The sequence below is a fragment of the Macrotis lagotis genome, chromosome 5, assembly GCF_037893015.1.
Source record: "Macrotis lagotis isolate mMagLag1 chromosome 5, bilby.v1.9.chrom.fasta, whole genome shotgun sequence".
NCBI lineage: Eukaryota > Metazoa > Chordata > Mammalia > Peramelemorphia > Peramelidae > Macrotis > Macrotis lagotis.
In genome coordinates this window covers 27,167,608-27,191,901 of record NC_133662.1, presented here as the reverse complement: position 1 = coordinate 27,191,901, position 24,294 = coordinate 27,167,608, and the positions used below count along the sequence as shown (strand labels likewise).

Below are 24,294 nucleotides of genomic sequence, written 5' to 3'. Positions count from 1 at the left end.
AGCCTGAATTTAAATCCAGCCCCCTTTTCACTATAACTGCATTGTGCATTTGGTAATAGCTTACATTTAGAGATCATTTTACGTTTATGACTTACAACAGCATTGGAGAAGGTGATCTAAGTATTTTGACCTCTGTCTTATAGATGAGCAAACAAACTCAGAGGAGCTCTATCACTCAAAACATTGGACTTGACATTGAAAGACTTGAATTCTTTGACTTTGCTAGATGGATGATCTCAGACATGTTAATTCCCCTTTTTGCGAACTGACTGACAACTTCCTCATCTAATGATTTAGGGAGTTTTGATTATCCTAACCAAATGCTAGTCCTGAATGAAGGGAAAAATGAACTTCAGTGAGTCTTATGCTGTATCATTGGTGAGAAGAAGAAACTGAGGGATTTCTGTAGGCTTCAGTAGCCTTTCTTCATCACCCTATTTCCCCACCCCATACACTCACTTCTCAAACTAATGTCCTTTTTTTTTTTTTTAGATTTTTCAAGGCAATGGGGTTAAGTGGCTTGCCCAAGGCCACATGGCTAGGTAATTATTAAGTGTCTGAGGTTGGATTTGAACCCAGGTACTCCTGACTCCAAGGCTGGTGCTCTATTCACTGCGCCACCTAGCCTCCCCAAATGTCCTCCTTTCACTGTTTGATTCTTTTAAGAAAAAAATGTAATAAGCACAAAAGAAGAGATTGGACTAAGATGTGAGGCAGGGAATATTGGTTGATTTAGAGGATAAATAAGCCCCTAGGTTCAGTTTCAGGCTAGGGGGCAAGCTTTTATCCAAATTTATTTGAGAATGTGCTTGTTGACATATATGGTTTTTATCTCTTTCCTATTTGTCATCTTGAGGAGGTAGGGGAATTGAGGGGTTGGGGGTTTTATGACTTTTTCTACAAGACCTTTTACTCAGTCAGCCCACTCTGATGATAGCTGTCCATGAGAACTAGAGAAGTGGGAGACACCAGGACCCCAAATTGGCAATGTGTCTTCATAGGGAGGGAGGGAGGGAACTGCTTTAGGGAATTACAGGGCAGTGGTGCTTAAGAGGTTTGAAACACATAGTTATACATTCAATCATTCATTCAGTAAAAATTTAGTGCCTGCTATATTCCAGTCACTGTAGCACTGGAGATATAAGGAAAGGAAAAAATAGGCTTTTGCTCTCAAGTTTAAAGTCTAATTGGGAGGGGTGTGGTGAGACTACATGTAAACAACTATATAAAATCAAGATATAGACAGTATAACCTGGAAATAATCAAAAGGAAGGCACTAAAATTAAGGGGGATAGAGCAAAGTTATTTGCAGAAGGTAGAATTTTAGCTGTGACTTGGAGGAACCCAGGGAATCTAGGAGGTAGATAGACATGAGGAAGAGATCATTTCAGGCAATGGTGGGGGACAGGGCAGTCAGAGAAAACATCTTCAGAAGCACTGAGGCAGTAGGGTGGGAATGCCATTCCCTCCTCCTATTCCTCCCCCCCCACCCCCATCCTACATGCTTTCTAACCATCTTCTTTTCTTCTAGACTGTTCCCACCTATTATTTTTTTCCTATATAACAATGCTAGGAAGGATTGTGTATATGTGTGATTTGCCTTATCTGCAAGGGTAACTAGGTAGCATTGTGAATAAGAGTTCAGATCTAGAGTTGGGAAGGCCTGAGTTCAAAGCCCAGCCTCAAATACTTACCTCAAATAATGACTCTGGACAAGTCACTTAAACCTATTTACCTTAGTTTCCTCATCTATAAAATGAGCTGAAGTAGAAAATGGCAAAACACTCCAATATCTTTGCTAAGAAGTCCCCAAATGGGTCATAAAGAGTGGGACACTGCTGAGAAAAACCTCCCAAATCAAATTAACAACAATTGATAGAAAATCACCCAGACCTAGGATGATAACAAGATCTGGAAGAGACCTTGGATGCCATCTCTCATCTAAATCTCTCATTTTACAAAAGAGCATACCAAGTCCTACAGATGTTATGTTAACTTCAAAGTTAGTTTAGAAGCACAACTGGAATTTGACCTCAGAAGTCTAAATCTTTTGATTATAAATAAAGTATTATTTCTAATACTCCCATTCTTTTGCTGAATCAAATACTCCATTCTGCTGCATAATCTTTGGGGAAGGAAGAGCTAGCCTCTAAGATAATGTTGAGGATTTTATCAAAAGGAGCAGCATAGCATGCTGTTGAAGAACTAGGAAGAATTATATATGTATAGGGGAAGAACTAGGAAGAGTTACAGCTTAGGGAGTGGTGATAATTGAGGGGTGGAACTGATCATTGAAAATCTGATCTCTGATATAGTCCTTTAGGTGACTAAGGTAATCCTTCAGAAATATACTGAACTGTATTCAAAGTATACTCTTTCAAAGTGTGCATTCAAAATATTACTCTTTTAGGCTAAATAAAATTTTGTTTTTGGATTTTTGCAAGGCAATTGGGGTTAAATGACTAACCCAAGGTCACACAGTTAGATAATATTAAGTGTCTGAGACTGGATTTGAAATCAGGTCCATCTGACTGGTGCTCTATCCACTGTACCACCTAGCTGCACTGCCCCCCCTCCCCGTGCCCAAATAAAATTATTGCTTTCATTTGAAGATGAGAAGCAGAGAGGCCTTGGAGAAACAGATCTGCCCTTAGAGCCTATGAGAACTAGGAACAAGTTTAGCCTCTGTCATATTGATTGTTCCAAAATAATTTACAAACTTTGTTGGGGTGTAACTGTAAACTTGTTGTAACTGTAAATAAGTTGTGTGACCTTAGCAAATCACTTAACCCTGATTGTCTCAGTTTTGTCATCTATAAAATGAGTTGGAGGACATGTTAATCTAGTCCAGTATCTTTGCCAAGAAAACTCCAATGAAATCTTGAAGAACAGGACACGACTGAAAACGACATGAGTAGGACAATTCAAGACAATGCTTTAAGAATGTAAATTATAAGAAAGTGTTAACCTGCCTGAATACAAGTTGCACTCTAGGAGTTCCCAGTGCCATTGAAATCACAAGTCCAGTCTATATAAATACATTGAGATAACAAATATAATCATGATAATGATGTTGATGATGATTTTTAGCTCTTAAAAGTTTGCAACGCACTTCACACATATTATTTCCACTCTATCCTCGCAACAACCCTGAGAGTTGATGTTATTATTATCCCTATTTTATAGATGAGGACACTGAAGCAGGTGAGGGTTATGTGATTTTCCCAGGTCATACAGCTAGTAACTGAAGCAGGATTTGCTTTCAAGTCTTAATGAGTCTGAGTGTAATAAGTTAAGGGGAAATAGTTGGACATGGGAACAATTAGGGAATGGAAGGGTAAACTGCAAAATTTATTAATGCTTTGTTGGTCAAAAAGGAGATAACTATATAGAGGGCTCAGTTTAAGGCATAATCACATTCAAAAACCTTGTTAGGGAATGAATTTAAGATGTCCTGGCAAAGAATTTGCCTCACAGTTCATGTTCAAGTGATATCAGTGGCATCTGGTTCAGAGACAAAAATGTATCCTTGGGGAAGAATGTAAGGGAAACAGCCATTCAGTTTTCTAAATGGAAACATTTGGTGCAAGACAGAATGACAGTGGCATAGCATGCCAACTGTGAGTAGAACACTGGGGTCTGTGGTAGACTGATTATTGTGTAGAAGGGATTGAGAGAAGAGACAAGGGTACTCTAGTTCCACCTTCATTGCCAAGTAGCTATGTGACTGGAATCAGGAAGACTTCTCTTCCTGAGTTCAAATCTATCCTCAGACACTTACTTGCTGTGGGACCCTGGGCAGGTCACTTAACAGCACTTGTTTGCCTCAGTTTCCGTATCTTTAGAGTGATCTGGATAAGGAAATGGCTAACCACTCCAGTATCTTTGCCAGGAAAATCCCAAATGAGGTCATGTAGAATATAACTGAAATGACTGAACAATAACATAGAAAGATTTAAGTTTTGCAAAGCAAGCTTTACAAGTATTCCTCATTCAATCTTCACAACAACTCTATGGGGTAGATGCTTAATATCTCTACTTTGAAGCTGAGCAAACCTAACTTCTAGGGTTGCACATGTAGTATTTGAGGCAAGATTCAAATTCAGCTCTTCCTGATTCTCACATCCAATCTCCTGAAAATTCTAGTTGGGACGTATGACTCCCTCCCCCCCGGGCCTCATTTTCATTTGTGAAATAGGAGGATTACTTGAAAAGATCTCTGCAGCTCTTTTTCTTGTTCTAAGATACTAAGGACCCCATCCTATCATTTTACCTTTAGGAAAAAGAATGGTCTGCCAGTTGACACAGTAAAGTTCTTATGGGATGGGCCTGGAAGACAGCTGTCTTTCTCATGGATTGCCTCATGGATGACATGATTCATCAAATTAACTTGCTGAGAGTCTCAAGGATAGCAATATGGTAGCTACAGTTGAATACTGTATCTTATGGGTCCTAAGAAATGAAGTAGGAAAATGATTTTGGGGTCTGCAGGGATCACTTCAACTTTCCTAATTCCAGCAAAACTAAAGCTCTTTCCATTGTACCACACTAAAGATCACCGAATCAGAGTCTTGGTTTCCCCATCTGTTTTATTATCTTTTTCCCCCAGTTATGTTCAACTCTTGGTAACCCATTTGGGATTTTCTTGACAAAAATAATGCAGTGCTTTGCTATTTCCTTCTTGAGATCATTTTATAGATGAGGAAACTGAAGCAAATAGGGCTGAAGGACATGTCCAGGATCACATAGCTAGTTTGTGTCTAAGACTGAATTTGAATTAATGAAAATGTCTTCTTCACTCCAGGGCCGATTCTCTATCCATTGTTCCATCTACCTACCCACTCTCCATTTATAAAATGGAGCTAATGGCTTTAGTAACTCTTTTTGAGAAAAGTATTTTGTAAGTACCAAGTACTGTAGAAATGAGTGATTTTTACTAAGGCTTAAATCATTATTAGCAACATTCTTTGCTACTGCTATTACTAGACTCAGAACAAATTCAAACTTTTAAGTTACTAACCTTGGGACCTCAGATATTATAGAAATGACCTGGGGTTTTAGTTTTCCATTGCCATTCTTTTTGGAGGTGTAGTCTTCACAGCAGGTAGTTTCTGAGGATGGGGGTTTATTGTTCTGCCAATGCAGTTAGAATATTACTCTCAGAGTTTGGAGTTCTGATTGGATTCTTGCTGTGATGTTGGAAAAGCTACCTTTATCCTTCTGGACTTTAGTTTTTTCATCTGTAAAAAGAAAGGGTTTGGATTAAATTATTTCTCCTCTCATTTTTGAGTACCAACATTCTATAATATTTTATCAGTTAAATAGTAATGCTTGTGAATAGTTTTGAAAGTACTCCTACAGTTTTTGTACCTAAATATTAAATTAAAGATGAAAACATCAGCTGGTATGACTAAAGACTTTCTATCAGCTTTTATTTGGCATAAAAATTACACTTTTCATTTGAATGGTTGCAACCCTCAAGACTGAATGTAAATGACTGTCCTTGGCATGAAAATATTGTTTAAGGAACAGGGTTAGTTTGCATAAGTCACTTTTTAAAAAGTCCAGATATTGTCTTGGCTTGATGTGACCATTAATTTTAAAGTTAAATTTAATTTCTTTCAATGAACAAAAATCCATTTTCTATTCCTCCTACAATCCTTGGAGGAAAAAAGTAAACTACAATTCTTGCAACATATGCATAATTAAGTGAAACAAATTCTCACATTGGTCACATCCAAAAAAATCTTATTGGGCACTGAACCCAGCATTGTTTGTCAGGAGGTAGGAAGTATGCTTTCTTACCAGTATACTGGAATAGTGGTTGATCATTACATTAATTAGAGTTCTTAAGTTTTTTTGAAGTTGTTTGTTTTTCTTTACAATAATATTGTCACTGTCAGTCAATAAATATTTATTAAATACCTATAATGTGCCAGGTTCTGTTCTGATCACTGGGGCTACTAATACAAAAAATACAATCCCTTCCCTCTGGGAACTTACATCAAATGAGGGAACATAATATATAAAAGGAAGCTGAACAGAGAAGGGGAAGAAAAAGACTCTGCAACTGGGATGCTAGGAGGGGGGATGATATAAGTCCAAAGGAGTACAGTTGATTAGGAAATAAAATCTTTGTTATTTACTCTCATTCTATAAATTATTCTTCTTGTATCAGATCCTTCAAGTCTTCCTAGGTATGACTGAAACTAGCCTTTTCATTATTTCTTCTGTACAATAGAAATTCACTACATTCATAGACCATAATTTATTTGTTCGACTATTCTCCAACTTATCAGTCCTAAGGTTTTAATGAATGACTACTGGTGGATTTCTCTAACACTCTACCTCCAAAAAAGAAAGAAAGAAAAGCCCTTATTCCTTCTGAGTTGGTAATTTGGCTTAAGGGTCTACTTTCTGAGAACAGAAGCCTTTTTATCACTTCTTGGTCCCTACTAACCTTCATATGACAGACTTTGTAAAAATGTTTCCTATGCCTGTGTACTGTGGTTTCTGTTCAGGGTTGGTAAGCCAGCCTGAATTAGTCTTTAGTCTCCTCTGAGGGCTGTGGAATGTTCGGGCATTTCCCAATTTCACTAATGGCTCAGTCTGATTTCTCTTTCCAGGTTAATAAGTAAGACACCTTGGATTTATGGGAGTAGATTTGGAACTGAAAGTATCACTTGTTTAAATATTTCCTTTGGTTGGTTTGTAGTTATTAGCAGCCGACAGATGTTAAACACAGCCAGAGCCTGTATGCTTATTATATTTTTATATGTCCTCCTCCACCCCTCTTTTTCAATAAGTTTCTCCACCTAGTAGTTAGTACAGGGTCGTACTCAAAGAAGGGCCCCACAAATGTTACTTAAATTGAATTAAATTGAATACCTTTTCTTAATTAAAAAAATTTTCTTTTATGAATTTAGCATAGTATTAAATAATAGGACAACATGGTTTTTTAAAGTATTTGTTAGTAGGGAGTTTATTTAATAGTCTGTATTTTTCTCCAACTTAATTTGACATATGGTAGGAAAGTCGTTATAAAAGCGCTGAAGTAAAATATAAAGGAATCAAAAGTTGTGAACCTCTTCCTAATCTTCCACATTTCTAGGCATTTTCTTTAAAATTAGCATGGTGCAGAGAAGAGAGGGATGATTTGGAGTCAGAGGACCTAGTTTCAATCCAACACTTAGCATGTTTGGCATATAGTAGGCACTTAATAAATGCTAGTTGCCAGACAGGCTGATTGTTTTTCTGCCATTTACTTATTATCTGTGTGATTTGAGGCATGTCATTTAACCCCTCTGGGCCTTGGTGTTCTTAACTGTAAAATGAGGGTATTGGACCAGCTGATCTGTGAGGTACCCTTAGTTATAGATCTGTAATAGTATGTGATTGTACAATGCAAAGAGAAATGTTCAACTTGATTTCTCTAGCCTGAATTTCCAAACTATTTCCTTAGGTGGCAATACCTTTTCTCATATGATTTATTTATTTTGCCCAACTGGGAAGAATGCTCCATTTAGTAAAAACCCAACTTTAACTGGGTTATATTAATAATCACAAGATTATTGGAATTTGCCCATATAATAATTAATAAGTAGAATTGATATTGGGCTTTAAAGATGAAATGTACTCTATGTCTATTCTGGGCATTGTATTATGCCCATCTTACAGAAGACTGAGTCACTAGGCCATAGTCACACAGTGATATATACTTTTGTTTGGCATTGCAGTTTCTTCACCATCTGGTCTTTCTTTCCAGGCTGAAAATACATGATTCCACTCTGTGCATTCGAGTATTTTACCTGCCAACCAGACTGATATTCCCTGAACATGATCTTTGCCTTTGCATGATCTGTCCTTCTTGCTTTAATTATTCTCTATCCTCAAAATCCCTTCTGGAACTCCTAAGCTCAGGACTTAACTCCCAATTCTATAAGTTATTAGTCTTCTTCCATTCCCCTCCCCTATACCTTTACTTCTTTTTGCTTATTTATCTGGTAGTCACTGCTCCTACCCACCCACCCAATAGAGTGTAAAATTCTTAGTTTCTTTTTTTGTTTGTTTTGTTTTGGGGTTTTTGCAAGGTAGATGGGGTTAAGTGGCTTGCCCAAGGCCATACAGCTAGGTGTCTGAGACTGAATTTGAACCCAGGTACTCCTGACTCCAGGGCTGGTGCTTTATCCACTACGCCACCTAGCCACCCCATAGAGTGTAAAATTCTTGAGGGTGAATACTTTCTTTTTTTTAATATTTTATTAGTTTTCCAATTAAATACAATAGTAGTTTCTACTTATCATTTTTGTAAGGTTTTGAATTTTACAATTTCCCCCCACCCTCCCCTCCTTCCTTCCATCCCCCCACAGAAGGCAGTTTGATAATCTTAACATTGTTTCCATGCTATACATTGATCGAAATTGAATGTATTGAGAGTGAAATTGTATCCTTGAGGAGAAAATAAAATATTAAAGATAGCAAAATTATGTTGTAAATAAGACACTTTAAAAAAATGAAGGTAATAGACTTTGGTCTTTGTTTAAACTCTACAGTACTTTCTCTGGATACATCTCCATCACAGGCATTCTAAAATTGTTCCTTATTATTGCATTGATGGAATGAGCAAGTCCATTAAGGTTGATCATCACCCTAATGTTGCTGTTAGGGTGTACAATGTTCATCTCACTCAGCATTAGTTCATGCAGGTCTTTCCATGCTTCTCTGAAATCCCATGAGGGGGAGAACTTTCAAAGAATGTTGATATCCCTCTTAACACATAGTAGGACATCTAAGTGCTGAAGTGGATTAGAGCATTGTGCTTGGAAACTGGAAGATCTGAGTTCAAAATTAGCCTCATATACATACTAGCTTAGTTACCCTGAGCAAGTCACTTCACCCTGTTTGCCTCAGTTGCCTTGTCTGTAAAATGAAGTGAAGAAGGAAATGCCAAACCACTCCAGTATCTTTGCCAAGAAAACTCCAAATGGCATCACAGAAATTTGGACACAACTTGAATAACAACAACAAAATTTAACATTTTCTTGTGAAATTAATTGAAGCTCAGAGGTAGAATTTGAACCTGGGTTCATTGTTATCCACCATCCCACACACTCTTCTTGGTAGACAGACACACCTATGTTTCATTTCTGATTCTGACCTGCTATGAGGTCAAGGTGGGTGTAAAGCAGACAGAGAGGAAGTTTGGTAACATTTATTGAAATTTCTGATTTGCCATAGTGGAAAGAGACTTTCATTTGCTAGGTTGTATTCTTTGAACAAAAATCCCTGAAACAGTCCTCCTTTCTGTCAGTTCAGACTTCCTATGGGAAATAGACTTGAAGTGTAAATAGAAATAAGCAGAGTTAAGGGGAAACCAGACGATTTTATGGCAGAAGCTGTCTTGGCCCAGCCAGCGGGCACCCCTGTGCACTCCACATTCCAGGCTCAGAGCCTACCTTCTCTCCTGGAGTCTAGAGTCTGCACTTTTGTCAAGGGCATATGGAATGGAAGAACTGTTTTTCCACTTTCATTTTTTAGCAGAGTGGAAGACCTCCTTTGTATGTCTTAAAGATTTGAAAACCTCAGCAAAATAGCTGGGTGTCTAATGAGCATCTATTGCAAAATGGTAAGGGGAAGTACCTTTGTGAGAATGCCAAATTACTCTATCTGCTATTGACTCTTTGTGACAAGACATTTAACCTCTCTGGACTTCAGTCTCCTCAATTGTAAAGTAAGGAGATTGAAGTGGTAAAATGGACAGAATCAGAACACCTGGGTTTAAATCTTTTTTTTTAGCCAATTCTGCCTAGCTGACCTTGAGTAATTAATTTACCAGAATATCTTTGCTTAGTTTCAACCTGAAAGAGCACATTCAGTAAAACAACAGGAAGTTTATTATGTACTTATTATGTGCCAGACCCTGGGGATATAATGTAATGAAATAATCCTTTCTATCAGGAAGCTTAAATTCTGGCAGGAGAGACAACATTTACAAATTTATATGCAATACAGTAGATATAATATGTTTGGTACTGGGAGTATGGTGGGAATAAGAAAATACTTTCTTTGAGAATGGTATCTAGGGGTGGCTAGGTGGCGTAGTGGATAAAGCAGTGGCCTTGGAGTCAGGAGTACTTGGGTTCAAATCTGGCCTCAGACACTTAATAATTACCTAGCTGTGTGGCCTTGGGCAAGTCACTTAACCCCATTTGCCTTGCAAAAAAAAAACCTAAAAAAAAGAGACTGGTACCTAAATGGAAATTTGCATAGACTAGGCTTTCTAAGAGGCAGACGTGAAGAGAGAATATTTTTCAGACTCAGTAGGACAACTAAGAGAAAAATGATCTTTAAAAATACTGTTACTTCTGTGGACTATCAGGTTTTGGCCATTAACTATACCTTTAAATGTTGTATTTTGGAGAGAAAATAGGTGTAAGAAATTGTCTTCAAAAGTTTCTATTGTTGAATTCTTGTCTTGTCAGATTTTAAGGATCTAGTTGAAAAGGTAAGTTTACATTTTTTCAGAAGCTTTATTTTATAAGGCAAGTAATTAGTAGAAGTATTTAAGCTATGGCTTACTGCTACTTTTGATCCCACACTTGGAAAATATTCAAACATTTATCCAGGAATAAGACTATTAAATTCTTTTGAGGAGGGCAGAGCCAGATTATCAGGTCTTTTGCATTTGCTCATCCTTTCCATCTTAGTAGTATATAGTCGGAAGAATTCTATGCTTTAGAATCAGAGGACCTGGTCTTGGACCCTGGTTCTACTGTTACTATAGCGTTGAGTCTAGCCAAAATTGGATCAAATAACTTTGATCATTGAACCTTTGATTATAATTTCATAAGGAAGTAGAGGATGTCATCATTTAGCCTCTCTGGGCTCAATTTCCCTAATTGTAAAATAAGGGCTTTGGAGTAGTACAATGCACAGAATCTGAAAGTCCTGGATTTGAATCTTGTCTCAGCCATTTCTACTTCGGTGACCTTGAACAATGAATTTTACTTTGCTGGGCCTTGGTTTACTTTTCTGAAAAATGAGAGAGATGAACCAAGTGGTAAACATTTCTTCTGTTCCTGACATTCTGTGATGATTCTACGGTCTGCTGCTTTGCTTTCTTCTTGAAATTTTGCATGCATCTTGAATAGAATTTGTCACCTAAAAACATTTAACAGACTTCTGCAGATTGACAATGAATTTTTGCCTCAGTTAATAAATAGCTCACATTTACATAGGTCTATCTAGTCATAAAGTGCTCTTCACAAGATCCTTGTAGGGGTGGCTTTGCTTACCCCCATTTTATAGATGAGGAAATTTAGAATTATATTCCCTAAGATCACTTGAATAACTGGCAGGGACAGGTTTAACCCATATCCTATAATCATAGGATCTTAGCCTTTGAAAGGAACTTGGAGAGCAAGGATCCCAAATGATATTTGAGGAGAACCTTTTCTTCAACATACCTGACAAGGTGATTCTTGTCTTAGAGACCTCTTCCATGTCCCTCTAACAAATTATCCTGTTTTTACAATGAATATATGGAAAGTCCATGTGAGGTAGTGAGTGGGACTTCAGATTAGGAAGGATCTGGCTTTAAAGTTCAAAATGGGCAAGCTACCATATTGAACAGAGCCTCATACATATTCGGTCAATAAACATTAATTTTATTAACTTATTTATTTTATTATTTATTAATATACATATTGATAATTAAAAATTAACCATATGTCAGGAACTCCCTAAGCACTGAATAAAAAGAAAGGCAAATGGCAATTCTAATATCCAGGTTCAAGTCCTTTATCTGGCACATACTGACTAGGCGACCCTTGGGCAAATCACTTAACCTCTCAGTGCTCCAAGAGATTTTCTAAGACTCATTAAATTACAGAGTAGGTACTGATCTGCATTTTTCTCACAAGGAGCTCCCTGATCAATGAAATCTTAGATTTGCCCCACCCCTGACTATGTCTGTGTGTATCTATGTGTAAATGTGTGTATGCATGTATATATGTACTTATACATATGGACATACATATGAATATAATTAGTTAAATATATGCATGTATGCATATTCATGTGTATATACACATTCATGTACACATGAATATAATTATTTAAATATGTGTGTATGTGTATGTGTGTGTGTGTGTGTATATGTGTGTGTGTGTGTGTGTGTGTGTGTGTGTGTGTATGTTCTCCTAATAGAATGTAAGCTCCTTCTTCAGGATAATGACTTTTGCTATTTTTGAATCTTAACTTCTAGTACAGTTGTTATTGTTCATTATTTCAGTCATGTCTGATTCTTTATGACCCCATTGGGGTTTTCTTGGCAAAGATATGGGAGGGCTTTGCCATTTCCTTCTTCAGTTCATTTTACAGATGAGGAAACTGAGGCAAATCAGATTAAGTAATTTGGAAGGTCACACAGCTATGAAGTGTTTGAGGCTGAATTTGAACCCAAGTTTTCTTGACTCCAAACTTGGTGCGCTTTACCTACAGTGTTACATAGCTGCCATGGCACATAATAGATAATTTTTAGCTTCATTTTTTTAAAATTTTTGTTTATTTTGAACTTAAGTAAAAAAAAAAGATTATAAAAAGAACATTTCCATGTATATAGCATAACAGAAAAAGAGGATACAATATAAAACCATCATTTCACAGTAATTCTTTGAAAGATTATGTAGCAAATGCCATGCATTGTTTTCAAAACTACCCAGCTTTTCTGTGGTTCTCTCACATAATAGACATTTAATGAATTCTACTTAGTTGATTGTCCTTAGAAGAAGACAGTAAAAAGAAAACTAAAATTACAATTCAACAACTTGGTTTCAAATCCTTATACTTTCTACATTACTCTCCAAGTCTGTTTCCTCATCTTAATGGGAGGTGATTGGAGTAGATGGCATTTGAGATCTCTTCCAGTGCTAAATGGGTGATCTTAATTCAGATCTGGCATAGTGCTTTGGAAAGAAAGATGATGGAAGTAGTATAGTTTAGAATTGAGCCATAGAAACCTCTTAACCAACTTCTCCTTTCAGAAAAGGGAAATGTTTGGTTCAATTCCACACAGAGACTTGCCTGCTATAGAACTCTTTTAGGGACAGACACACAGATAAGTGGTTGGGGAGAAGAATCCGTAAGAGTGACATCTGAAGGGACTTTGATTTGCCGAATGTCCCTTGATATATTAATAATATGCTATAATATTATCAAGAGATACCATGGAGGGGGCAGTTAGGTGGGCACAGTGAATAGAGCACCAGCCCTGGAGTTAGGATGATCAGAGTTCAAATCCAGCCTCACACACTTAATAATTACCTAGTTGTATGAACTTGGGCAAGTCACTTAACGCCATTGCCTTGCAAAAAATAAAAAAAAAAAGCAAAGTGGTACCATGGCCTTTTAACTAAAGAGATGGTCTCATAATTAGAGAGATAGTCTCAGATTAAAGACCTTTGTTACCATTCTTCTCTAACATATTGACTGTGTGAACCTAAGCAGGTCATTTAACCCGGGCAACTCTCTAAGACACTAAATTACAAAATAGTTGTAGAACTAGAGAGTTCCTTATATATGTAAAGTTATAGGTCTGGACCAAACTGAATATTTTCAAACTGTATTCTTCATAACCCTCTAATGTAATGCTATAGAATGATAATCATAATAATATTGATAATAACTAGCATTACTATAACACCTACTATGCACCTACTATGTACCTGCTAAGTACTTTTAACAAATATTATCTCACCAGGAGAACATTGTGCATATTAACAGCAACATTGTGTGATGTTTAACTATGATGGACTTAGCTCCTCTCAGCAGTGCAATGATCAAAGACAATTCTTAAGGACTTGTGATGGAAAATGCCATTCATATCCAGTTGCTTTGCAGAACAAAGCAACTTTTTAATTTTTAAAATTTGTTTTATGCTTTATTTCCCCTTCTCATAGGAAGTCTCAAGCCTATGTTTCTCCCATCCAGGCTAAATCACTAGGTCATGAGTTGTGGTTAGTTATTTCACTATAAGACATATTTGTCTTTGTTGTCTCTGTCTTCTATTTCCCAGTCTTCAATTTTTAGGAACTGTTAAATTACAAGAACCTGCTATAACTTCAGGGCAGGACTCTGATTAAGATCTTGCCTTATTTTTGACAGGAAGAGAAATGTCATCTTGGAAAAAGGAAGTATTAAGATTTGCCATTCACTATATATTACTCAGAGACCCTTAATACTTCAAAAGAAATTAGTATATAGAGAAAAAGGCAATGTGGGGAAGAGACTTTCCCCTTTGAGAATTTTCCCTAGGGAAAAGTCTTTGCATTAATTGGCTCCATGGGATTTTTTTTTAGCAGCCATAAATCCCTCCATCTCTCTTTTTTCAGAGAAGGAAAGACAGAATTTTGCATCATATTCTACAAGTGTAGTAGACATAAAAGAAACATCTGAAGAAATCATTTAGGAAAATCAGAAAAATGTAAGTTCCTTGAAAATGGGTTTCTCTTTTTATCCTACAGAATCTAACACAGTGTATTTAATTGGTAATTAATATATCTTATCAGGTTGAATTGGATGTAAAACCATTCCAGAATTTCAGCCATGTTCCAATAATTCATATCACATATTTCTCTTCAGTACTTACTACAAGAAGAGTTTTTTTGCTGGACGTTCTAGATATCATAAAGGAAATCTAAAGCAATGTGAGGCTTACCTCAGTACTCCCCTTCTTACTTCTAGCACCAACCATTTCCAAAATATATTCTGATCTTTTGTACTTTGTATATTCTGATCTTTTGTACTAAGAATCCTAACCAGTTCCCACAAACCCAAGTCAGAGCTGAACACTCTCTCCTGTACCTCTTGGATGCCTCATAACACATTCTACCTTGTATGAGAATTATTTATAATTTATCTTATCTGTACCTACTAGACAATAAATGTCTTAAAATTGTTGGCCATGTTTTACTCCTCTAGATGTCCTCTATACCTAATTACTATAGTGTCCTGCACATAGAAATTCAATTAAGGAGGTGAAGGGGTAAGGGAAGAGAAGGAAGAAAGAATATATTTGTGCATGTGGTCATAGGGTCATAAATTTAGAGCTGAAGAGACCTCAGATGCCATATTATTAAAGGGATTCTTAACATTTTCTGTTTCATAGATCCCTTTATCAGTCTGGTGAAGCCTAAGAACCCTTTTTTTGAATATTTTTAATGCCTAAATAAAATACATAGGATTTCAAAGGAAATAAATTTTATTAAAATAATCACAAAAATAGGAATTAGAAAAATCAAATGCATGATCCCCACATAAAGAACTCCTAATCTAACCCAAATGTTTCATTTTATAGAAAAGGAAACAGGTCCAGGGAGATCAAATGAGTTGTCAAGGTTACTCCACAGGGAATGAGTTATGTTGTAAGTGAAATTTATCAAAAAGTAAACTGAGACAAGATAACATATCTGAGAAAGATACCATTTTATTTACAGGATGCAAACCTAAGAACAAGATGGATCAATCTATATCTCTGTGTATAACCAAAGAATATTAACAAAAGGATAGCTCTCAATTTGTAGATTTTGGGGAGGCCAGGAAAAAGAACAGTGCAAAGTAGTTTATATCATGGGGCTGAGCACAATATGAAGGGTTATATAGCTGGGACATAGGATCACCTCAACTGGAGTGGATAGTTTTCTCTCTGCTATAACTTGTTGAATCTTATATAGGCCTTTTGCAATTTCTATTTACCAGTTAATATTAAGAATAACAGGATTGATTAATCATAGCTTAAGTCATACCAAATTTAACTAAAACCCTGGAGAAATTTTAGAAGGGAGATTTATTGTCTCAAAGTGACTAAAAAAGCTTAGCAAACAGAAATCAGGAAACCTTGATATAATAATTGATAATATAATAATGATTGACAACATTAATTAACATAAATACTCCTATGTCCTAGGAACCCACTCCCAATATTCATTTGACTAATACGTTTCATCTTGAATGTTATATTTCCTTTGTAGTTGTCTGGTCCTATGGAAGCATCTTCTCTTGAACATTCTGTAACAGGTCTTGTTTCTCAGGACAGCTCTGAAGTGGGCTCCTGTTCAGTAGATTTGCTTCTCTTGTTCCTTATCAGTTACAGATTCTTAGATGTTCCTGCTTAAATCTTGCAAAACAGAATTCAGTACATTTAGTACAGCTTATTAAATTTTACTTCTCCAACAATCAGTTAAACCTTGTGGTTCTAATCTTATTACCAACAGAGTTTTCAGAAGTATATCAAATTAGGTACCAATACTTTTCTTGAAACTTCATAGAGCCTTCTGCCTCTCTCCTCTGAATCCCATGGAGCCAGCCCCATCCAGAAATTCAACATGTCAATTTTGAAGATCATTGCAAGAGAGATCTTTGATTCTCGTAGAAACTCCACCATTGAAGTTGATCTCCACACTTCAAAAGGTCTCTTCAGAGCTGCTGTGCCCAGTGGTGCTTCTACTGGCATCCATGAAGCCCTAGAACTCCAAGACAATGATAAGACCCCCCTATATGGGGAAAGGTGTCTCAAAAAGCGGTTGAGCACATCAATAAAACTATTGCCCTGACCCTGATTAGCAAGAAACTGAATGTTGACAAATTGATAGAAATGGATGGTTCTGAGAATAAATCTAAATTTGGAGCAAATGCCATATTGGGAGTGTCTTTGGCTGTTTGTAAGGCTGGGGCTGCTGAGAAAGGTATCCCCTTATTCTGCCATATTGCTGATCTTGCAGGCAATGAAGAAGTCATCCTGCCAGTTCCAGCCTTCAATGTGATAAATAGTGGCTCCCATGCTGGTAACAAGCTAGCTATACAGGAGTTCATGATCCTCCCTGTTGGAGCAGCAAACTTCAAGGAGGCCATGTGCATTGGAGCTGAGGTCTACCACAACCTGAAGAATGTGATTAAGAAGAAATATGGACAGGATGCCACCAATGTAGGAGATGAAGGTGGCTTTGCTCCTAACATCCTGGAGAATAAAGAAGCTTTGAAGCTGCTGAAGGAATTGATTGGCAAGGCTGGCTATACTGACAAGGTTGTAATTGGCATGGATGTTGCTGCCTCTGAATTCTTCTGGTCTGAGAAATATGGCTTGGACTTCAAGTCTCCTGATGATCCCAGCAGATACATCTCACCTGCTGAGCTTGGAGACCTTTACAAGAGCTTCATCCAGGACTATCCAGTGGTTTCTATTGAAGATCCCTTTGACCAGGATGATTGGGCAGCTTGGAAGAATTTTACCGAAACTGCAGGCATCCAAGTTGTAGGGGATGATCTCACAGTGACCAATCCCAAGTGCATTGAAAAGGCTGTGAATGAGAAAGCTTGCAATTGCCTCCTGCTCAAAGTGAACCAGATTGGCTCCGTGACCAAATCTCTCCAGGCATGCAAGCTGGCCCAGTCCTATGGGTGGGGAGTAATAGTTTCCCATCATTCTGGAGAGACTGAAGATACCTTCATTGAAGATCTGGTGGTGAGTCTCTGCATTGGGCAGATCAAGACTGGGGCCCCCTGCCAATCTGAGCATTTGGCCGAGTATAACCAAATTCTCAGAACTGAGGAAGAACTGGGCAGCAAGGCTAAATTCACTGGAAGGAACTTCAGAAACCCTCGGGCCAAGTAAGCTCCATGACCATGAAGCCTCAGAGCTAGTAGGTGACAGTCACCTCTGTAGAAGTCCTCCAAAGAATGGGCAGCACCAAGTAGTAGACCAGTTTTGGGGATGGGGGCTCTTCTACTTAACTCCACCCCTCTCCCATGTTTCTGTGTTCTCACTGCTTCTTTCAAACTGTCTTATCAGAGATTGTACCTGATCATTTGGTCCTTTTTTGGAAGACCTTATCTTGTGACTAGGCTAGAATGATCTGTTCTCACCCCCACCCCCAGTGTTAATGTGCAGAGTCATATATTTGTGATGCAGCCTCCCAACAAGCCCACAGGCCAGATCCTTTAGTGGCTTCTATGTGCAGAATAAAAGTATTCAGTAATCAAAAAAAAGAAACTTCATAGAATTACAGTTCTTAAGTAACCCTTGCTATTTCCATTTTTATCTAAACCCTATATCAGACATAGACTCTGTCAACAATAGGCTGAAGAATATTAAAAAAAAAAATTGTGAGGATCTGACTTGTAAAATTAGCCTTTCTGACAACAGCCTACTAACTATTCTCCCTGTCTCTCAGGTTTCTCCTCAGTCTTAACTTCTGCATAGATGCCATATTGATTTTCCAAAAGTCTAAGTCTAACTATGTCACTCCCCTACTCACTAAGCTCTAGGATCATACTATTTAGCTTCATCTTTTGTCCATACTTTTAAAATCTTTTTTAAACAAATATTATACAGTAATATTAGTATAACAATACATGTATAATATTTGAAAACACTAAAATAAGTTACTTACTTCCATTTGGATTAGGATTTGAATTCAGATATTCTGACTTCAAATTTAGAATATACGTATGAGGTTTATACTCAACTTTTTTTTTTGTTTCTTAACTAATGGGAGTGTGCCATAGAAAGCATTTGTAGTTCCATTGGTGAAGGTAAGAGGTAATAATAATAATAATAATAATAATAATAATAATAACCCAAGTTAAGGTGATGGGGGGGGTGCGGGGAAGAGAACAATGGTAGAAAGAATGCTATTGAAGTAGAGTCAACAAAATTTGTTAACTGGAGATAGAAGAAGATAAAGTCAAAATGATTGGAAGAGTTGGAGTGTGGATACCTGTAAGTTGAGTCAATCAATCAACAAATGTTTATTTTTGTTGTTTTCAATCTTATTGGACTCTTTGTGACTTTTATTTGGGGTTTTCTTGGCAGATTCTGGATTCCTTCTTCAACTCATTTTATGGATGATTAAACTTAGGCAAATAGGGTTAAGTAACTTGGCCAGTTTCACACAGCTAGTATGTATCTGAAGCTAGATTTAAACTCAGTCTTCCTGACTCTCTAGACCCTGTGCTCTATCCACTGTGTCACTTCTTCTCCTGAACAAACATTTGTCAGGGGATTATTATTTATATAGCACTAAACTAAATAGTCAATATGCTGAGTTTGTGCTGCTGATAGGATATCTAGCTACCAATATGTAGTGAACAGTTAGAAGTGAAGGTCTAGAGACAGATTTAGAAGTGATCTGCATTGAGGTGATAGCTGCAGCTGTGAGGATGAATGAGATCATGGACAAGATTGTGAAGGTAATTACTGAGTGATTTTAGAGGAAAGAGAAGAGAGCTGGAGGCAAAAGAGAACTTTGAAGAACACATAACTATGGTGAATGAATGAAAGAAGAGGGACTAGCAAAGAAATAGAATTCATTCTGGAAAGATTTTATGGAATATTTAAAATTTAAAAATAAAAGCAAATTTTGGTACTTAAAGAATTTAGGTAGGAAAAAATTTTCATATAGAATTTGCCCTGTATTTCTTCATTTTTCCAGTCATAATCAATTATTCCCCAAAAAACCATTAAAGTGTTTAGACTCATGAGACTCATGAGCAATTGAAGGGTAATTTGACATGAGGTTTTCAAAGAGCTGTGTTAGTTCTCCTTTTCATTGTTACTGGTCAGTCCTTTTCCTGACAATCCCCATGCAAAAATAACATATTTGGTAATTGTACAGCTAGATTTAGTTTTTCTGTGCTCTGTTTCTTTGAACATCCCCTTCTTTGCATTTATAAATTGCAGTGTTTCCAAATGTAAAATTATGCCTTTAGTGATAATGTCTTTTATGGCTGGAAAGTCTCCAGAAGTCAAGCTCACACACAGGGGTAGCTGCATTCCAGTTTCCTGTAGCTTTACATTCTATAACAGAAGCTGCCTTTAAGTTATCTACACTGTCACATGAAAAGGTTGTAGTAGACAGATAAGTTATCCCATTTAGCACATATTTTCCATTTATTATGTCCTGTGGATGAGGGCATTTCACTAATTTACATGTGGGAGAATGATTCCAAGCACCATTAGTAAGGCAAAATGATTCTTTTCACCAACCAGTTTGTATCCTTAATTACACCTGTAAATCACTTGATTTCCATAGGTAAATGTTGATCCTTTAATACCACAGTCCTCTGGAATAACAGGCCCACTACAGGAAATGCTTCACAAAATGGTACTTGAGGATTCCATTTTCCTGTCTCCAAACATGTAATTTTGGTCACTCCTATCAGTTGATAGCCTTCTTCACAAGAGAAGTAAAATATTACCAGAAGAATGACCATTGTCTGTTTTACCAGGATCCTTACATTTCATGGGTTCTGCATATTTTTTCCATCCCCTGTGTAGGGTGGGATGCATGTACATAAAAATTTTGTATTAAGGCAGGAAGTGCTTATCATAATCTTGATCCAACTACACATTCATCAACAACTCCAGCAGGGCTGGGGGCATCTCTACTCCATTTCTTTATGCGTGACATTTCTATATTTTGTTTCTTAAATATGTATTTCTTAGCTGCATGGTTTCATCCAGTCTTTTAATAAACTCTCCTTACTTTTCTTTTTTCACCTGTTTCTTTCTCATCAACAGTACAGGAACTTCCACTGAGAAAACAAAATGCCTCACAAAATGTGCCCATTTTAAGGGGGAAATCTTGACCCTGGGCTTATTCAGTTGTCTGAAATACTGTGAAGTCAGTGACTTGTCCAGGGTCACAGTGCTTGGCTATTTAGGTACTTAAGAAAAGCTTAATGATTTACTGAATACTGTGATATCATGAAGAGAAGGAAGAGCTAGGTTTGGAAGGAAAGTAAACTGAAAAGTGAACATGTTGAATTTGAGGTATGACAACTAGGTGGTATGGATACATGATGCATACAAAATAAATAGGGAAATAGTTCCTGCCCTTCTAGAGCTTAAATTCTATTGGATAGAAATAAAAAATACAAATTATTTGCAAAGTAATATGGTGGCACCATTCAGGATGGGGTAGAGGGAGAGGGACATGGAATGAATCTGGAAAGATTCCATGTAAGAGGTAGCACTTAAAAAAATCATTGAATGTTTATCAAGCCAGTTCTTAGTGAGCTTTAATTTATATGGTGAACTAATGTCAGGGGAGCTTCACTTCTGGTTTGTGCCCTCTTTTTCTGTTCATGGGATATTGTATACTCAGTTGAGAGTCTGGCATCTAGAAAACTAGCTGTCTTTGGGTGTGGAATTTTTGGATTCAGCATCTCAGTGATGTGAGTCGGCACCCTGTGAATAACAGTGTTGAATCCAAACCAGCCAGTACAGAGGAGGTAAACATGAATGCTTCAAAGTGCAACAAAACTAGTTGGAGTGACTTTTCTTATGAAGCATGATTTTTAGATCTTTAAATCAATATTGGGGACAATTTCTGACTCAGGGATTTTTCTTTGTATGTTTTACTGTGTTTTTGTGTGTGTGTGTGTGTGTGTTTTTTTTGGGGGGGGGATGTCCATAAAAATAAATGCTGGGTTTTGAAAGAAGGGAATGTTGCTGAACTCTACAGCCTTTTAAACTCTATAATTATCCTGTAAGGGCTGTGTCTTGGCATCTGGAACATCTACTAGTTTGAGCTTCAGTGTACTCTCTTTGTAAGAACATCCACAATGAGCTGGCCAGGATGCAAAGAATGCAAATTAATCATCCTATCCACCCCCTGGGGGAAACCCTGTAGTATCTTCGTAGTACACATGTGGAAATGGGCACCGGATGGTTGATTAGTGGTTTATCTAAAGCCACACACGCATTGGCAGAATGAAGATCTGAATTAAATTTCTATGTTGTAGAAGGAGAAAACTCACTCATGCTTTCACATCAGATGTTTGGGGCCTTGGTCAAATGGAGTTAAATTAAGATTTAATGATACTTAAAGAGATACTCTTGGAATTTATGAAGAGTTTTGAAATGCCAGTCCCTAATACCAGTCTAAGTTCCTATAGATACCTGCAAACTTTAGGAATAGGACACTAGTAATTAAGTAAGTTGTTCTTCTTGAAACTAGAAGAATTTTTACTTGGTTCAAAATTTGAGAAAACATTGAAAGCCAAACTAAAAATCCAGTCTAAAACTTTAGGATTATGGGCTTATAGAGTTATAAGAGACCTTAGTAAATAGGAGAAAATTGATGCAGAGGTTGGAGAATTATAATAATAATAATAATAATAGTAATAATAATAATAATAATAAATAGCTAGCATTTAGCTATTAAAGTTTTGAAAAACACTTTATATAAATATTTTCTTATTTGATGCTTACTATAAACCTTAGAGGTAGGGTCTAATATCAGCCCCATTTTGCAGATGAGAAAGCTAAAGCAGGCAGAGATGAAGTGATTTGTCCAGAATCTCTTAGCTAGTGTCTGAGACTGGATTTCCGTTTAAATCTTCCTGACTCCAGGTCCAGGCCTCTATAAGCTGTTCATGATCACATAGGAAGTAAATAGCAAAACTAGGATTTGTATCAGGGCCTTCCAAATGGAATGTTTTATTTGTTTTTATCTAGTCAGATAATTGAGCTCGACAGCAAAGTATTTTAAAACCTTAATTAAAAGATTATTTTTGACTTCTATTTTATGAGAAAAGCAAATAATATAATTACTTTTTAAAGAATAGTTACATTCAAATAGCTAACTTTCAAAGATGTTCTGTGCAATCTCCTATACTATTTATATCTGTATTGCTGTATAGTAGAAAATGATATTCAGAATGAGAGATACTGAGGCATTATGAGGTACTCTTTCACCAAATACTCATATATTCATATATTTTGTTTACGTATCGTTGCTTCAGAGTTTGAAATATAGAAAGTTGGATATCTCAGGGTGCATGTGTAAAAGAAATTGTTGGATTTATAACCAACATCCAATTTCAATGATATTTTTTTCATTGTTTACTCTGGAATAGCTCTAAAATCTCACCTGTGTGTCTTATATATGTTTAATATTTAGACAAGAAAATAAACTTTTGAAATATATCTTCACTTTTGGGGGGGTCATCAATCCCCATTGTTTCAACTGCAATCACTGTTCAGACAATTCCCAGATCTACAAATCCAGCACCAGTCTCTGTCCTGAGTTATAGTCCTGAGTCACCAATTATCATCTATAGGATATTTCCATTTGACTTTCTCTGTAGGTATCACAAACCCAATATGTTTAACACAGAACTTATTATTATTTTTCTCTGAAAAACCATCTCCTTTTCCAACTTCCTTTCTGTTGAAGGCACTACCCTTTTGTATATATTTATATAAATATATGTCATCTTTCAACAGAACAAAAGTTTCTTGAGGAAAGGGATTATTTCATTTTTGCTTTTGTGATCTCAACCCTTATGTGTTTGGTACATAGAAGGTGCTTAAAAAGTACAAATTGAATGAAGACAGCTTATAGAAGTATAAATTTGGAGCTGAAAGGGAAGAAGTTTAAAAGTAATCTAGCCCAACTCTCTCATTCCAGATACCAGAAATGTTTTGTCAATAGATACCTGTGTGCTTTTGTGATTCAGTCAGAGGAGTTTTTTTAAAGAACTTCTGTTAAGTTTCCATTTTTATCCCCTGGGCCCAGGTATTGATATTTTGAAGCTGGTGGCAGCTCAAGTGGGAAGCCAGTGGAAGGACATCTATCAATTCCTGTGCAATGCCAGTGAGCGGGAGGTGGCCGCATTTTCCAATGGATACACAGCAGATCATGAAAGGGCCTATGCAGCCCTGCAGCATTGGACCATACGAGGCCCTGAAGCCAGCCTTGCCCAGTTAATCAGTGCTCTGCGTCAGCACCGACGGAATGATGTTGTAGAGAAAATTCGAGGTCTCATGGAAGACACAGCTCAGGTAACTTGACCTTGATCTGCCTTCTGTGACAATGTTATTAGTCTTTGTTATCTTAATGCTTTGTCCCTCAGAAAGGTTCAAAGATGAGTTGGTTACAGAAGGAAGTCTTCACTATCCCAAAGTAGAAATTTTTCACATGCTAAATTTATAAAAATGAATAAAACTATAGAATGTAAGAGTTCTAATGCTCTTTCCCTAAAAATTTTTGAAATTTATATTTTGCTTAATAATATTGCTACTAATATTGCTTGCTGAGTCTTAATTAGTCAGAATTTTCTCCTCCTGTAACTCACTAAATTGAACAATTGAGGAAAAAAAAGAAATTATTGTTAGAGACTCTGTGTGTGTGTGTGTGTGCGTGTGTGTGTGTGTGTGTAAAGCTGGTATGTCCTGGAATTAGTATCTATTCTATATAGTGCAATCTCCATCCCTAAGATTGGTTGGAATGT

The 24,294-nt window shown here is 36.8% G+C and overlaps 1 protein-coding gene and 1 pseudogene across 3 annotated transcripts in view; both read left to right on the top strand.

Annotated features, from left to right (window-relative positions):
- TNFRSF21 (TNF receptor superfamily member 21) overlaps positions 1 to 24,294 on the top strand; it is a 118,281-nt gene that overhangs the window by 46,314 nt on the left and 47,673 nt on the right. For all 3 annotated transcript variants that reach the window (XR_012478569.1, XM_074237144.1, XM_074237143.1), the window contains exon 4: positions 23,580 to 23,845. Coding sequence is in view for 2 of the 3 variants with exons in the window: in XM_074237144.1 (XP_074093245.1) it covers positions 23,580 to 23,845 (266 nt within the window). In the remaining variant the exon portion in view is untranslated. The remainder of the gene's footprint in view (positions 1 to 23,579; positions 23,846 to 24,294) is intronic.
- On the top strand, positions 1,032 to 23,573 carry LOC141523721 (alpha-enolase-like; annotated as a pseudogene).